Below are 14,823 nucleotides of genomic sequence, written 5' to 3' on the forward strand. Positions count from 1 at the left end.
GCTAGTCGATGGCAGCTTAATCCCCGCCATGTTGCATCCAGAAAAGTCGATCAACCCTGGCAGGCGCTCGTCTCGTGGTGTCCCCAATCACACGGCACGTACTGCAAAGTGCCATTGCTCATCATTAAGCTTTTGAGTGTTCCCCGCAGGAGCAGAGCTCGGATCATTGCCTATCGTCTGGATCACTTCAGTGGTTATAATAAAGGCTCGAGCCATGTCCGTGAACTTGCAGCTGCATGTGAGGAATGTGACACGTTTACGCTGTTTCTTGATCGCAATTCCTCAATTATCGTGATCTCATCATCGTCAAAATGTCTTACAACGAGTCTTCGAGGATGGGGCGCGATAGGGAGATGAAGATTCGCATGGCCCAAGAGGCCCAGGCGGTTATTGAGTACGAGGAGGATCCTCATCGCGCCGCTTTGGAGGACAATCCAGCGGAAGCGCGCGTGAGCATCAAGACTTGGATCGCAATCTTCGTACGAACCCTCAAACTTTCTCTTTGAATCTTCTGCTGATAGATCATCTTGTGTAGTCTATGGCCTTCTCGTTCGGCCCAGCTGTCGGACTCGCCTTCCTCGCAGTTGCATCGATCGTTGTCCCAGTCACCAACGAGCTCGGTGGGCAGGAATCTCTGGCCTGGGTTGTGGGATCATGGTCTCTTTCCACGGCGTGTTCCTTTTCCCTCGCTGGACCGCTCAGCGACGTTTTCGGCCGCAGGCTGCTGGTACTCGGCGGCCAGGCGACTGTCGCCGTCGGATGCATCGTCGCAGCCACGGCCAACAACATTTCCAGTCTCATCGCAGCCGAGACTCTCATCGGCATCGGCACTGGCTTCGTTTTTGTCTCGTACGCCGGTGTCCCCGAAATGCTCCCAAACAAGTGGCGATCTCTTGGCCTGGGCATATTAGAGTCTGGCATCGCGGTTCCCTGGTGAGTCCGAACATATGACCCTTTTCCTGTTGTCGTTCCCGTCTTCCGCGTCGCATAGTTCGAACGTTTTCCCTGAGTCAGAAACTCTGTTTCGATTCCTGGAAATCTTCGGCACCCAGTTCTGGTGGCCGACCTGAAAAAAAAGGCGACGTGCCGACCGAACACCACACCCTCTTTGTCGTGAACTTGGAGAATCCCCGCACGGCACTACTGCCAGTCTTACTGCCGATGAAAGCCAAGATGGAAGCACGCTGACCGTTCTGGAAACCATCCAGGGGCATCCTCTCCGTCCTCCTCGGCAATGCTCTGCTGAAGTATGCATCATGGCGTTGGATCTTCTACCTAGGCATCATCATCGAGGTCCTCGGTTTGATCGGCACTGCATTTTCGTACCATCCCACCGCCAGGCCGCGGGGCGACTACGACAAGACTCGTCTGCAGCAGCTTCGCGATGTCGATTGGATTGGCCTGTTCCTGTTCACCACAGGTTTGGCCGTGGCCCTCATCGGCCTGACATGGGGCGGCACACCTGCATACCCGTGGAATAGTGCCGGTGCAATTGCTCCCATCGTCGTCGGCTTTGGAGTCTTGGCCTTTGGTTTTTGGTACGACTTCAAGATTGCCGCACACCCGATGTTCCCCTTGAAGCTGTTTGTCATGTTCCGCCAATACTCTGTGTTGCTGGTTGTTCTCTTTGTCTCTGGAATGAACTTCCACGCTATGTCTGCGCTACTACCCCAAGGAACTCTCTACATGTTTACCCCAGATGGCATTCAGATCGGGGTCTTGTCGCTTCCAAATACCCTGATGATTGGCTTCACTGGTGTGCTGGCACCCCTCATCGCTCACAAGGTCGGTTACATCAAGTGGCAACTCGTTATTGGCATGGCGCTCCAGGCGCTCTTCATCGGCGCAAGCGCCGCGACCGTCTATCCTAACGAGAAGCTCGCGTATGCCTTCGTCCCGGCATTCGGGGTACCTATGTTCGTCTGGGTTACCATCCTCTCTTACGCCATCGCAAGTCTCCACGTGCCTCATTCGAACTTAGGTGTCGCCATGGGCTTGCTCGGCACTTTCAGATCTGGCGGAGGTGCCGTCGGTAACGCCATCTTCAACACCATCTTCCAGGAGAAATTCCGTGAGTTCGCAGGCGAAGAGATTGCTGCAGCCGCCATCGGCAACGGACTCAACCCGGCAGACCTTGGGATCATAATTCCAGCATCAATCGAGTACAACTTGGGCAACCCGCGAGCGCTGCTCAACGTCCCAAGCATCACGCCAGAGATCCAGGAAGCACTCAAGGTGGCCGTTCGCACCGCGGCGGGACATGCCTTCAAGATTGTCTTCTACATTACCATCCCTTTCAGTGTAGTCGCCTTACTTTGTTCCCTGTTCGTCGAGGACCCCACCGTCTACATGACTAACCACATCCAATCTGCGATGGATCAAGATCAGATGGGCCCGAAACGCGGGAAGGTGATGCCAAGCCCTGAAGGCCAGGGTATTGAGTTCGACAATGTCAGGACAATCCATGTGGAGGAACACATTGGAAAGAGTTGAGCTACAACGACATGAAAGTAGCGATCAACTGCTTTGATGTTCTTCAAGAAGCCTAACCTGTCTCTCAGGGCATGGATCAATTGGCTGCATGTAGATCATGAGTGTCTTTGCAACGCATATAATAATAGTGAATGGAGCCATTGCGTTGTATCAATGACGATAAATAGTGCGAACTCCAATGCTGGCAGTCTGCGGTGAGAAGTCTCTTGGGACGGTCGCGTGGGCGACGGATGTTGAAGTCGATGCACGTAGACAAGACGGGCCGTCATCAGGCTAATTCGTGTTGTCAACTTTTTGATAGAACGAGAGTTATATACAAAAGACCAGGCCTTGGTTCGCCACTCATTATTTTCATTCCCGGTAAATTTTACAAACTCCTGGCACCAAGTTCTCAAGGTCGACCACTTGGCTTCTGTCTCCAAGCAGCATTGAAGGGTATAAAGACCGACTCGAATGCCTTGAACCTTCTTGTTGCTCCATTTCCAACCCATTCTTGTGTCATTACCCCCACTACTACGCCTCCCATCTTTATCGTCTTGCCGTGTCGTCTAACTGTGCTGGCCCATTGCCCCCTTGGGTATGGCCGGAGTCTAGTTCGTAGCGAGTCTCGGATGTGGGGGCTTCGTAGATGGGGTTGTGACCGGCCTCGGTGGCGTGAGCATGGGGCTGAAGATGTCCAAGAGTCTTGGCTTCCTGGCCGTAGTAGCCGTTGTGAGGTGTGTTGGGAGACGAGGCGACGGTCGAGTTGACGGTGCCGGGGCTGAGCTTGGCCATGCCGGGCTGGTCTCCTCCCAGTTCGGGGTGATCGCTTTGAGGAACAGCGGCGCCCTTGGAAGCTTTCCTACGACGCCACCAGAAGAAAACTGCAGCGCCGATGAGGGCGACTGCGGCGAGGGAGACACCCACTCCGATGCCAGCGGCAGCACCGGATGATAGACCTCCGGCGGATGAGTCTGCTTCGGAGGTAGAGGTAGCGGCCGCAGCCGAGCCGGATCCAGTTGCGGTGGCGGATGCGGTTGCAGCAGTATTGGTACCGGTTGCCGTTGCAGATGCTACGGGGGTGGTCTACGAAAGTCAGCATCGCAGTAAAATCCCAAGCTCGTCTAGAGTTGTGCTTACTCCCGCGCTGTAGATGGTCGAGTAGGCGCCATCGTCAACAGGACGTTCACTCGTCATGACCCAATGCTGGGCAACCTGCTTGCCAGAAACACCATCGCTTCCTTCGATTTCGCTGGACATGAACAGGTTGGATCCTGGGTGAACATCCAGCACGTAATTTGAGCCGTTGCCCACATTGGTGAACTTGTATGAGCCATCACCTGTGCGTATTCCGTCAGCTGGTTGCTCTCCCCGTTCCGTTTTCACAAAGGCCAAGCTTACCCCATTCGCTGATATCCCATTGCTGAGACTCGTCTGATTCCGTTCTCCTCAGGCAACCGATGGTCCTGCTTGGGTGCACCTCATCCTCCTTGTAACACACTGAAAGCTGTTGTCCGACACCTGAAGTGTTCAACCTCGCAAGATAGCGTCCTTCTACATCTCCGAAAGGTTGAAATTGCCATGCTTGCGCTGTTTTTGCGAAAACTCGAAGACCTGCATTCGTAGTTTGCAAGTTGTTGTTGATCGGCGCCGATACATTCGTGACTCGCGTCTCTGACACTTGGTACCACGCGTTCGCGTCCAACTTTGCGGCCACCATTTTCACCTGCTAATCTCTCGGCGCTCGTGGTTATCGTGAAGTTGAGATGGCCCCTCGTTGCTGCAGCTTAGCTGATCAAAATAGCCCTGAGTTCTGGTCGGCGATATCGTCGCTAAGCCCACTGCCAGAATGCAGATTTTCGAGGATCGTTCGATGCGACAGGTCGATCAATCAAGGAAAGACCGGAAGGAATTCACTGGGAAGAAAGACAGTGGAATGCGGAAGGGGGATAGAAGGATCAAAAGGACGAAGAACCAGGCAAACGTGACAGGGGTCTTAGTCGAAAGTGCCGACCCCAATCTTAAAGGTGAGCAGCCATGCGCGGCAAGGGGTGAGATGGGCTACACCACGTCGGGCTGCAGCCTTTGGAGGAGCGGGATGGGCTTGAATGTGGAGGGACAGGCACAGCTTAGCAGCCTTTAGCTTCACCGTCGTGGGCTGAGACTGGCTGTTTGACACTCAGCCCCTTAACGCCTCCCGCTCATCTTCTGAAGGATCATCGCCAAGTGAGGTGGCTTCGCAGCAGCGAGATGCTGTATCATTGGTCGACGGAGAGCTGGGTACAACGCTGTGGCAGCCTGTCGCAAACCCATGAGGAAAAGAACATCATACAGCATGTCAAGCACACCAAGCTCACCAAAGTTCCGTTGAGGTGAGACAGAACAAGACTGGACGCTGGACAGAAACTGCGTGACTGCCAGGCCGCGAGACCGAGGGCCCCATTTCACAGAATCCTTCGACCCACAGCTCTACCGGCAGCGCTTGGCAGATCTGGGCGTCATTCTAATGTGGGTTGACTGGGCTTCAAGAAGCAAGGATTTACGCGATGCCTGTGATAGAGACGGAGTAGCCCATGACAAACACACAGAATCCAACATCTCCAGCCTCAGCGGTAAGCCCCAAGAAACGCGCGAGTCCACGACCGACGCAAAACTCAGAATCCTTCGCCTGGAGTCAAACTTTCCAGCTTAGTCTGTGTGACTGAGCAGCCCAGCAGCAATCACCTCACTCGGCAAGATAGAAAGAGGCCAGCAGGATTGAAACAAAACTCTTGGACACACAGCGCGAGGGCGGTGGCCGCCACTCGAAAATTAGAAGCGGGAGACCACAGACCGGGAAAGCTAAACACCTAATTAGTGGGCGCGGTAATGAAAGTAAGCGCTAGCAGCTCAGCCCTGTCCTTTTTTGGGGGCCGCAACTCTGTTGCCCAAGCAGACGCCAGGGGATGCCCTTCTTATTCGTCATTCTCATCACATTGCATTGATCGCTCTGGGGGCAGAGCGCGCGTCGGCCGCCTGTTCCCCGGTCATGGTCTCGGACGCGATAAGTCTGCTCGGACTTAACTATCCGATGAACACTCTTGGCTATGCCTAAATGAAAAGAAAAACAGGAGGGTCTGCGGAGGGGATTACCGGGTCACTCATTGATACCAGATAGTGACACGAAAGCTTGCAATTCCACGTGTTTGCGTCTGCCTCTAAAGTTGACATGAAGAGCCAGCCCTACTAGATTAGACGGATAGAAGGGCCGTTATTCGCAAATGGGCACAGCAGACATTCGTTGGATGCCCCTTTGTCGTCCCTCGTGCCCTCGTGACCTATTCACCTAGCGCTACCTAGCGCCCAGTAGCGTGACTGGGTGGGAACGTATGAAGAAGAAAAACGGTGTTCTAGCCACCACGGAGAATTCACAACAGACGAGGCACTGTGATTTCCTTGTGTGAAGACGATACGTATGTGTTTGTTGAGTGCGTGTTTCTCAAAGTCGTAGAGCTTGAGTAAGCTGAGGGGGTACTGGCTTGAGCGGCAACAGTTAGCATTTGCATGCTGTCTTCTGTATTCCATCGACCTTCAGTAGTATTCGGTCTTGAATTAAAATGTGAATAGCACTCTCCAGACGGTGTCGACCATGCCAGACAACGACTTCAATTAGGTCCACCGTGCATTCAGCTGCGGTGGGGATCATACAGAGTACTGAACATCCGTCTTTCCGTTTTATTACCGGTCTGCAATAGCACCAGTCTTCTACATTTTAAGCCTGTCCTCCAATACGACAGCACCTGTCTCCCTCTCTTGCTGACGCTCTAATCTCTCACATCCTATGTTCAGAGTAAGATTTAGATTCGTTGCCGACAAACCAATGGCCAGGCTGATCATCGGCTACATCGGATGCCTTCACAGCATTGAAGGATTCTGCTTCAGTGTCGCATATGTCAGACACTGCTTCGCTTATTCCACTGGTCTTTAAGCACAACCAAGCTCGCTGAGGGTACTGGCAGCAATTCATCCGCGTCGCTTACACGCCTGCTAACAACGGCGCTACAGGCGCACGCCGCCTTACTACTTGACCATGAATCAACACGACCTGCCTGTTCTGGTAATCCATTGCGCGCACTCACCGGCGTCCGAAACGCCTGTTAAATTCTACTCTGACCCTCACGTCTCAGCAACATTTCTCTCGACCATTTCTTGGCTTCTTGGCCTGTTGCACGAGTAATTGCTCGACACAAGTGTAATGGACAAGTCCTCCCCATTTGGCCTTGGCCTGGCCGACGAGCCTAGACACGCCCATCAACCTCGCCCCCGGAAGAAGAATGCGATCAGGATTGCCGCTATCGCATCTGGACTCATTTTTTATTTCTCGTTTCCGTCCTTCATCTCGCTCGCCGACAGGCCGCCAAGTTTGCCATCCTCACCATTGGCTGATCCAGAGTTCGATTGGCTCCAGGTGCGTCTGACATTGAGAACCCACATTCAGCTGAGGTGCGAGTCCGAACTGGATGATGACATCCAATCGCTTTATAGATTGTGCCCCAGGAGCAATTCGTCTACCATCCCTGCTTCGACGGTTATCAATGCGCCCGTCTGTCGGTCCCAATTAACTGGAATGACACTGCGAACCCGACGAGGGCGGCCATCGCCGTGATCAAGGTCCCGGCAAAGGTACCCGTCACGGACCCCCGCTACGGCGGCGCCATTGTCTTGAATCCCGGCGGCCCCGGAAACTCCGGCGTCGGTCAAGTGCTCCGCAAAGGGCGCCACATGCAGACCATTGTGGATGCGGCACATCCTGCTTTTGCCCCGGATGGTCTTTCGGATGGCAAATATTTCGACATCATCGGGTTTGACGCGCGTGCTGTTAACAATACCACGCCTCACCTGACGTGCTTCCCAAATAAGCAGTCCGAGTTGAATTTTCTGGCACGACAGCCAAGTGATTTTCTCTTCGGGATCTCTAACACTTACATCGACCTTGCCTGGGCAAACTACCGTGCCTTTGGCGAGAGTTGTGCTATTCGACGAGGCGATGAGCCAAACATGGCCGAATTCGCCAACACTGCCCAGGTCGTCGAAGATATCGTTGCGATGATTGAACGACATGCCGAATGGCGAGAGGTTGAAGCTCAGCGTATCATCAGCTCATGTAACGGCTCCAAGTTTTCAGAGTCAGATCGTGAGCGAATTCTAGATAAAACACGCTGGCAGAAGGGGTCAGAGAAACTGAACTACTGGGGTGTGTCATACGGCACGATCCTTGGACAGACATTCTCAGTGATGCACCCCGACCGCGTATCTCGGGTGTTGATAGATGGGGTTGTAGACCCTGACGATTACTATTCCGCGGACTGGTTGAAGAACCTGCAAGATACTGACCAGATCCTCCAACAATGGGCAAGCTACTGCAACCAGGCACCGGAAGCTTGCCCTCTTGCGTCTCCTCACACTCCGTCAAGTATCATCAACGCGCGACTGGCCCGCCTAGCGAATTCTTTGCTTGAAGAGCCCATTCCAGTTCTTGGCACCGCTGAGCATGGCCCAACTGTCATCGACTACGCTGATATCATGCAACTCTTTGCCGATTCTGTGTACGATCAAAAGCTGGTTGAGCCCTATTTTGAGCTGTTCAGTGACCTTCTTCTGGATCGCAACGGAACCTCAACAGCTGCTCTTAAGATGGAAGGGGACTTGACCCCTTTATCTCTCAACGCTGACTGCATCAAGGATGGGTCGTACTCCGCCGCTTGTGTGAGGGACCAGGGGCCTAGTGGATTCTTTGCAGCTATTGCCTGTGGCGATGGCCCGGACCTAAGAAACACGAGCAAGGCAGAATTTCGAGAATATTTCAAGGAGGTTCGGGGCCAGAGCGATGTTTTAGGAGCAGCCTGGAGCGGACACCGCATGCTCTGTATAAACTGGCAAGCAAGACCAGCTTGGAGAGTTGAGGGTACGTACGACATCGAGATTTCTTGCCTCATAGAACGTTTCTCTGACTCAACGATAGGCCCGTGGACGGCAAACACCTCATACCCACTTCTTATAATTGGCAACACGTATGATCCCGTAACGCCACTAAGAAAGTAAGACGTCCGTCGATGTGTCTTTACCCTGTGATGGTGCTAACTCCTGTCAAAGCGCTCGTCGAGTATCCACCTTGTTCCCCGGATCGGTTGTTCTCCACCAAAACACGGAAGGCCACGGCTTGCATGCCTCCCCGTCGATTTGTACCGGTAAGGCTGTTCGGGCATACTTCCAAGACGGGACTCTCCCGGAGATCGACACGGTCTGTGAGCCCGAATACCGGGCGTGGATCGGATGTGTGAACCCTGATGGCTGCGATGGGAGAAGTGACGAAGATCAGGCTCTGTGGGAGGCGTTGAGTGGAATGAACCAAAACTACCGTTAGTGCTGCCAACAAGATAACATATGGTCAATGCTACTTTGGAATTACGAAAACCTGAATCGTTGCGTGCGAAGAGGTAATTGCGCCCTTGAGCGCATTGTAGACTCGTAATCAACTCTGCGCCGCAACCGGAAAGGGGCTGAGCCGTTGTGCCGAGCATGCCAGCGAGAAAGAGCCCTTGATCGAGGGCAAACTCAAAAAGCAACCCGCTATTCTGTAAAAGGCATTCTTCGAGACCACGACGGAATTTGAGTTGTTCATCGTGGAGCCAAGCCTCAGTGGCAGGAGCACACTCTGGCCAAGGCCGTTCATGAGTAGGATGGTCGAAGCCACAAGTCCCACATGGGCACTTTGGCGATGCCCAACGGTAGCGGCATTTGTGTACGGCAGGACGGAAGGGCGGACGGGACGTTTTTGCTCCCGCTGCCTTACGACTCGATGGCCGCGAGTCGTTGTAGCAAAGGGCGGAATCCAAACAGCGGCGATCGCCCCTTTGTCATGCCTCAGCCTTCCACGTGAGATTTCTGACTCTGAAATTCCATTGCCAAAGCCTCGGAGCACAATCGTTCGGATGACCGGAGCTCCCTGTATTTTCGCAGCTTTGACGGTCCAAAACGAGGATAACTAGTTTCGCGGGTTTCCTGCCCTATGAAGATTTCCTGGTGTCGATCAGTGGAGAGCTCTCGAGATGCCGAACTGGAGTGGAACATCGCGGAGGAGGCCCCGGGCGATCATCGGTGCCCAAGAGGGGCTGGGGAGCATGTGATTAGACAATTGTCTCACATTCTCGTTAAGCATTTCGCTTCTTCAGCATGGTTTTCTACATTTGTATTGACATGGACATATTTCATGATAAGGCGAGGGAGTGAGACATTCCCAGCTTGTCAACGTCTTGACAGAACCTTCCAAGCCGTCGCCTTAATTAGCTGTCACCTAACGTCTGACATTCTAAGAGCTTCTTGATCCTGCAAAATTTGAGCGATCTTTGTGCGGCGCCATCTCAATCAGGGCTCGATCGTCTCTTTAGCTCACGCAGGGTCATGACGGGACGGTGTCGGTACAGGTGAATGGCGTCCACTAGCGCCTCCTCCAACTGAAATAGCTCCGTGACTTTGACTCAAGTTAGACAAGCCCACGAATTGCCCACCCCACTATTACGGAATCGTGATACAACGTAGAAGTCTGTGAAATCTCCTTGCCCGTGACGCCTTCACTTCTTTGTTCAGACTCTTCCTGAGACAGGTGAAGAAAAGCGGTTAGTCGCGCGGCAGTTAGACCGCCAGTTGCGAAGCGTCAAACACGATGCGCTCGTCCGCCATATTGATACAGACAAGCGTGGTGGGTTTGCCCCGGTGGGTTTAAGCTCTAGCGGCCGGTAGCGTTGCAGAAACACTCCTTGTATTGTCTTGCCCTGATGCTTGAAGAAACAGGGGTTTCTTTGGGATCAAATATGTATCTGAGCCATCCATGGGAATGAGATAAAACTCGACAGAGACCTCATCCTGGCGTCTCTCTCCACTGCGACTCTCCACCTCCAGATATTCACGGTGGTAGGTGTCCTCCAGATACGAACTCGGCCTCCACAACTCATCAGATTATGACGGGGCTCGAAAGGAGTGGACAACAACCTGAACACCGCACAACATGAGATTCCCACCGCCCGAAGTTGTCAAGTCATGGCCGCCACCAAATCACGTTGATCCCGAAGAGAGAGGGCCGGCCCTCCTCATCATCGAGAGCATCTCACTCAGCTTTGCTCTCATCTGCCTGCTGCTCAGGCTGTATGTGAGAATATTCATGATGCGGAAGAGTTGGTGGGACGATTGGCTTATGGTTGGCGCTGCTGTATGTGGACTGCTCCGCTCCACGCTTCAACGCTGACATACAAGTACAGATTTTCTCAATATCTGTGACCATTTGTGTCATTCTAGGTACGGGCTTCATGCAAAGAATATCTCATACCGATGACTGACACTTTTCAACGCAGCCACCCAATTATATGGATGGAACCTCCATATATGGGACACGACATTCGTTCAGCGTATGCAGGGCCGTCAAGTAAGAAGTGCAAGCCCAGACGTGTGACTTTGAATCCTGGTGCTGACAGCTCTCGCTCAGATTTCGATCGTGGGACAAACACTCTTTATTTTTGCGTCTGGTCTCTCAAAGCTTTCTATTCTTACGAGCTACCTGAGAATAGCCCCCCTCGGGTCCACCTTCCAGCGAGTCACGCAAGTCACTATTGGAGCGGTACTTGCCCTCATTATCATCTTTCTCATGGTACTTTGGACACAATGCATGTAAGCGAAGCATTTGGATACATATTTGTTGGGTCCAATCTAATATGGTGAAACTCCAGTCCCATTTGGCATTACTGGGACCTCACAGTCCTAGACCGCAACTGCATGGCAGAATGGCCACCGTTAGCAGGACAAACCATCACAACCGTAATCACCGACATCATCGTCTACCTCCTCCCGATGCCCACACTCTTCCGACTTAGGCTTCCTGTCCTCCAAAGAATCGTCTTGATCATTCTCTTCAGCCTCGGCACAGTAGTAGTTGTGGCGGGTATCATGAGGACGTGGTGGACGTACTACGTCGAGGAGATGACGTACGATGTCACATGGGACGGCTTCGAGCTTTGGATCTGGACAGCTTTGGAGGCCAACCTTGCCATCATCTGCGGCTGCGTACCGGTGCTCCGCCGCTTACTTCCCTCGATGACGGAGAACGCGGATTCAAGTGCGGCCGATAGCACTTCTCCGCCGACAATCGGGTCCGCGGAAAAGTGGCGCCGAAGGCTTCACGACGAAGAGCGTGATGCAAATGGCCACGAAATGCATCAGATCACCGTGCACTATTGCGCGGTAGTTGAGTCACCCACAATGCCTCCGGCAGTCCATAGTCCTGGCTGGTCTCCGATAAGGGACTCGTGGGTGAAGCAGCAAGAACCCCATCCGGGAAGGCGATGTCATTTATGATTGCGAAGAAGTTTATTGTCATTAACATTACATCTAATAATACCACACACCATTGGCTATGGTTATTTTCCAATCTTCCAGCTATCTCAATGTGGTGGCCCTTCCGCAATGTCCCCCCTAAGCTTCCAGGTGATTACGGTTCTCGCTACAACCTAACGCATAGTATGCATGTTAGAACTCATTTTGAGTTGACTTGTATTCCTTTTGCTTTCCTTCAGCTGAACAGTGTATCATGCCCAACCTGGCCCTCAATACGGTTTGCCTCCAACCTGCCCAAGAACCGTGCTGACCACTGAGCGCCCACCTCGGTTTAATCGCCGCAGCTAAGAGGGGCGAACCTTGCTGTCCTGCTTGTGAGCATCATACTTTCGGCCGCTTCTCATCAAGCTCACGCCATAAATAAAGTTCGAAGTTATGGGGACCTGCGATGTATTCTCCACATTCATGTTCAAATTTAAGGTATCTGTCGTCAACATCTACATCGTTTCTTTGTTTATTTCCCGTCTCTGCCTATTCTTTTGAAGTCAAGCTGCTCCCCAATTCCTGCAAAATGGAGCTAAGGAAGCCTTTAGTCGACGAAATCTTCGGACTTCTTGAGACCTGCGACGAGAGAACTAGAGGGGCACCTCGCGAAAGGGTGTCCGTGGCTTTGTGGAGCATGCTTCATCGATCTCCCGTTGAACAGTTACAGGAGATGCGGAAAGATCTGCAAGGGGTATTGAGTGGTATTGATGAAGGGAATCTTTCGAGTTGTCCCTTGAAATTTTCTGCCAGCTTCCCAGAAGCATTTAGGAGAGCGCTGAAAGCATGTAAGTGTCCTCTTGACTCAGTGAAAACTTTATACTAATTGTAATCCTAGTCCAGAGAGGTCATATCGAAGACAAGGAGGATGACGAAGAGAGCTGTGACGACAATGACGGAAATGACGATGACGACGACACGAATGGAATAGACAGCGACGATAGCGAAGACGGAATAGATGACGATGAAGATGAAGATGACGATGTTGAGAATGAGTGGGAAAGTTGCAGTGGGCTGTTTCCAGCAACGAAGCGCACTCGACCCACCGAGCCTAGGGTCCGCCGTAATCACACTGTGATGAAGAACGTAAGTCTTTCGTGCCTGATACGTTTGCACCCCTGACCTTTTTTACATAGGCTTTTACTCGTGACAATGGAAGTTGCGTCTTTTTGGGGACGCCAAACCCTCAAGCGTGCCACATAATTCCGCATTCTCTTCTCCCACAGCTTTTAAATTTCTTCAGGGAATTAAATGAAATGAAAGCATGGCTTGGAGAGGAGCTCGAAACGCGTGTTGCTCTAAAGCTGTGTTGTGGAGACCTCATCATTGACACAACTCGTAATCTAATCTGCATAGACGCCCGGCTCCGGGAGTACTGGTGCGAAGGGCGGCTTGCCCTGGAGCCCGTGGGCGGGCCATACCAGGAGAAGACCGTTGACCATGACGAAGAAGGCAGCGTACAAGCTTCTTCGACCGCTGAAACATCGCCAGAGTCAACCAGGCAGGACGAGCCTCGTACAAAGAGACTGAAGGTCGACACGGGCGGCTTGTGGTGCCAGAAAATACGCTTTCACTGGATGAGGCAGATCCGGAGCTTGAAAATGGAGCATATGAAGGAAATTAGTCCCTATACGGATCCATGTACTCTCCTTCCGGTTCATTTTCGAATGCCCTGCGGCCCTCCTGATGGGGAGATTGTCACTATAAAGGCGGAGCACAAGCTCGATCTGCCAGACCAGGATATCCTGATGTTGCAGTTTCTGCTGATCACGGGCTGGGCGATGGCCGCAGGGTGAGAGCCTAAACACTTCAATTTCGATTTTGATTATGATACAGACTGTTTCTAGGAAGCTTGACGCAAAAGGTTAGCTAAGAAGAAAGCTAGACAGCGCGAGATGCAGAAGACGACAGAAACGACAGAGATAGCGAGAGAGATAACAACAGAGATAAGCTTTAAATTACCTATACTATAGATACCTATAGGTACTTACCTAAATAGGTTAAGTTATAAGTATACCTAGAATATAAATAGATAGGTTTATTAGGTATATAGGTAGAAATAAAGCTAAGTATAGGTTAAAACTTTACTTATATTTATAAGTTATAAGTATTAAAGTTTAATAGTAAAATACTTAATAAGTATATAGTTAACTTAATTTATAATAATCTATTTATAATAATTTACTTATAATAATCTACTTATAATAATTAAATAAGTTATATTAAAATTTTATATTTATCTTTTATCTATTATTATTATATTTATCTCTAATATAAAATAAAAACTAGTTTTCTTATTAAAGCTATTTTATTTCTAATATTTTATTATTCTATTTAAACTATATTATTTATTTTATTATTATTTTTTAAGAAAAGAATTATCTATTTAAGCTATAATTATTAAATACTTCTTTAAGCTTTTTTTTAAAAAGAGAAATATACTTTTATTATAAAGTAATAGTTATATTTTTATTATAATTATTATTTATAGAATTATATAAAATATTCTTAGAAGTAGATTTTTATAAGCTATTATTCTTAATAGAAGTATTAATATAGTTATTAATTTTAAGAGTATTATTCTCTTAATTTAAATCTTTTAAAATAGTATTCTTAAAGTTATTATTTTAGAGGATAATATCCTCTTAATTATTTATTTACTAATTAATATCTTTTAAAATAATATCTTAGAAGGTTATATTTTAAAAGTTTATAGTTTAAAGATTAGTATTTTATTAGTTTAAATCTTTTAAAATAATATTATTTATATTATTATTCTAAAAAATAATATCTTTATAATTATATTTAAATAAAGTAATATCTTCTTCTAAAGAGTTTTTTATAGCTAAATTAATAAAAAAAAGTTTTTAAAATCTATTTTATTTAAACTAAAAATACTTTTAATAGTATTATTAATATAAAGATTTCTTATAATATTATTTTTAA

At 49.8% G+C, this 14,823-nt stretch overlaps 4 protein-coding genes across 4 annotated transcripts; 3 read left to right on the plus strand and 1 right to left on the minus strand.

Annotated features, from left to right (window-relative positions):
- Nucleotides 1–311: 311 nt before the first annotated feature.
- CGCS363_v005733 (Trichothecene efflux pump TRI12) lies at nt 312–2,493 on the plus strand (the record flags this gene model as incomplete). Its single annotated transcript, XM_036637582.1, has 3 exons — nt 312–479; nt 536–933; nt 1,209–2,493. 3 exons carry the CDS (start codon nt 312–314, stop codon nt 2,491–2,493), a joined length of 1,851 nt encoding a protein of 616 aa, XP_036498652.1.
- Nucleotides 2,494–3,021: 528 nt separating this feature from the next.
- CGCS363_v005734 (uncharacterized protein) lies at nt 3,022–4,192 on the minus strand (the record flags this gene model as incomplete). Its single annotated transcript, XM_036637583.1, has 3 exons — nt 3,022–3,558; nt 3,613–3,812; nt 3,874–4,192. 3 exons carry the CDS (start codon nt 4,190–4,192, stop codon nt 3,022–3,024), a joined length of 1,056 nt encoding a protein of 351 aa, XP_036498667.1.
- A 2,514-nt stretch (nt 4,193–6,706) lies between these two features.
- Nucleotides 6,707–8,875, plus strand: CGCS363_v005735 (putative hydrolase; the record flags this gene model as incomplete). The annotated part of the gene is made up of 4 exons (XM_036637584.1): nt 6,707–6,919; nt 6,997–8,416; nt 8,474–8,549; nt 8,605–8,875. The coding sequence occupies 4 exons, from the start codon at nt 6,707–6,709 to the stop codon at nt 8,873–8,875; spliced, it is 1,980 nt and encodes a 659-aa protein (XP_036498666.1).
- Nucleotides 8,876–10,516: 1,641 nt separating this feature from the next.
- CGCS363_v005736 (Satratoxin biosynthesis SC1 cluster protein 4) lies at nt 10,517–13,673 on the plus strand (the record flags this gene model as incomplete). Its single annotated transcript, XM_036637585.1, has 8 exons — nt 10,517–10,717; nt 10,767–10,803; nt 10,860–10,930; nt 10,991–11,172; nt 11,232–11,692; nt 12,716–12,963; nt 13,014–13,023; nt 13,234–13,673. The coding sequence occupies 8 exons, from the start codon at nt 10,517–10,519 to the stop codon at nt 13,671–13,673; spliced, it is 1,650 nt and encodes a 549-aa protein (XP_036498665.1).
- Nucleotides 13,674–14,823: the final 1,150 nt, after the last annotated feature.

Source organism: Colletotrichum siamense, assembly GCF_013390195.1.
Source record: "Colletotrichum siamense strain Cg363 chromosome Unknown KSG_Cg363_contig03, whole genome shotgun sequence".
NCBI lineage: Eukaryota > Fungi > Ascomycota > Sordariomycetes > Glomerellales > Glomerellaceae > Colletotrichum > Colletotrichum siamense.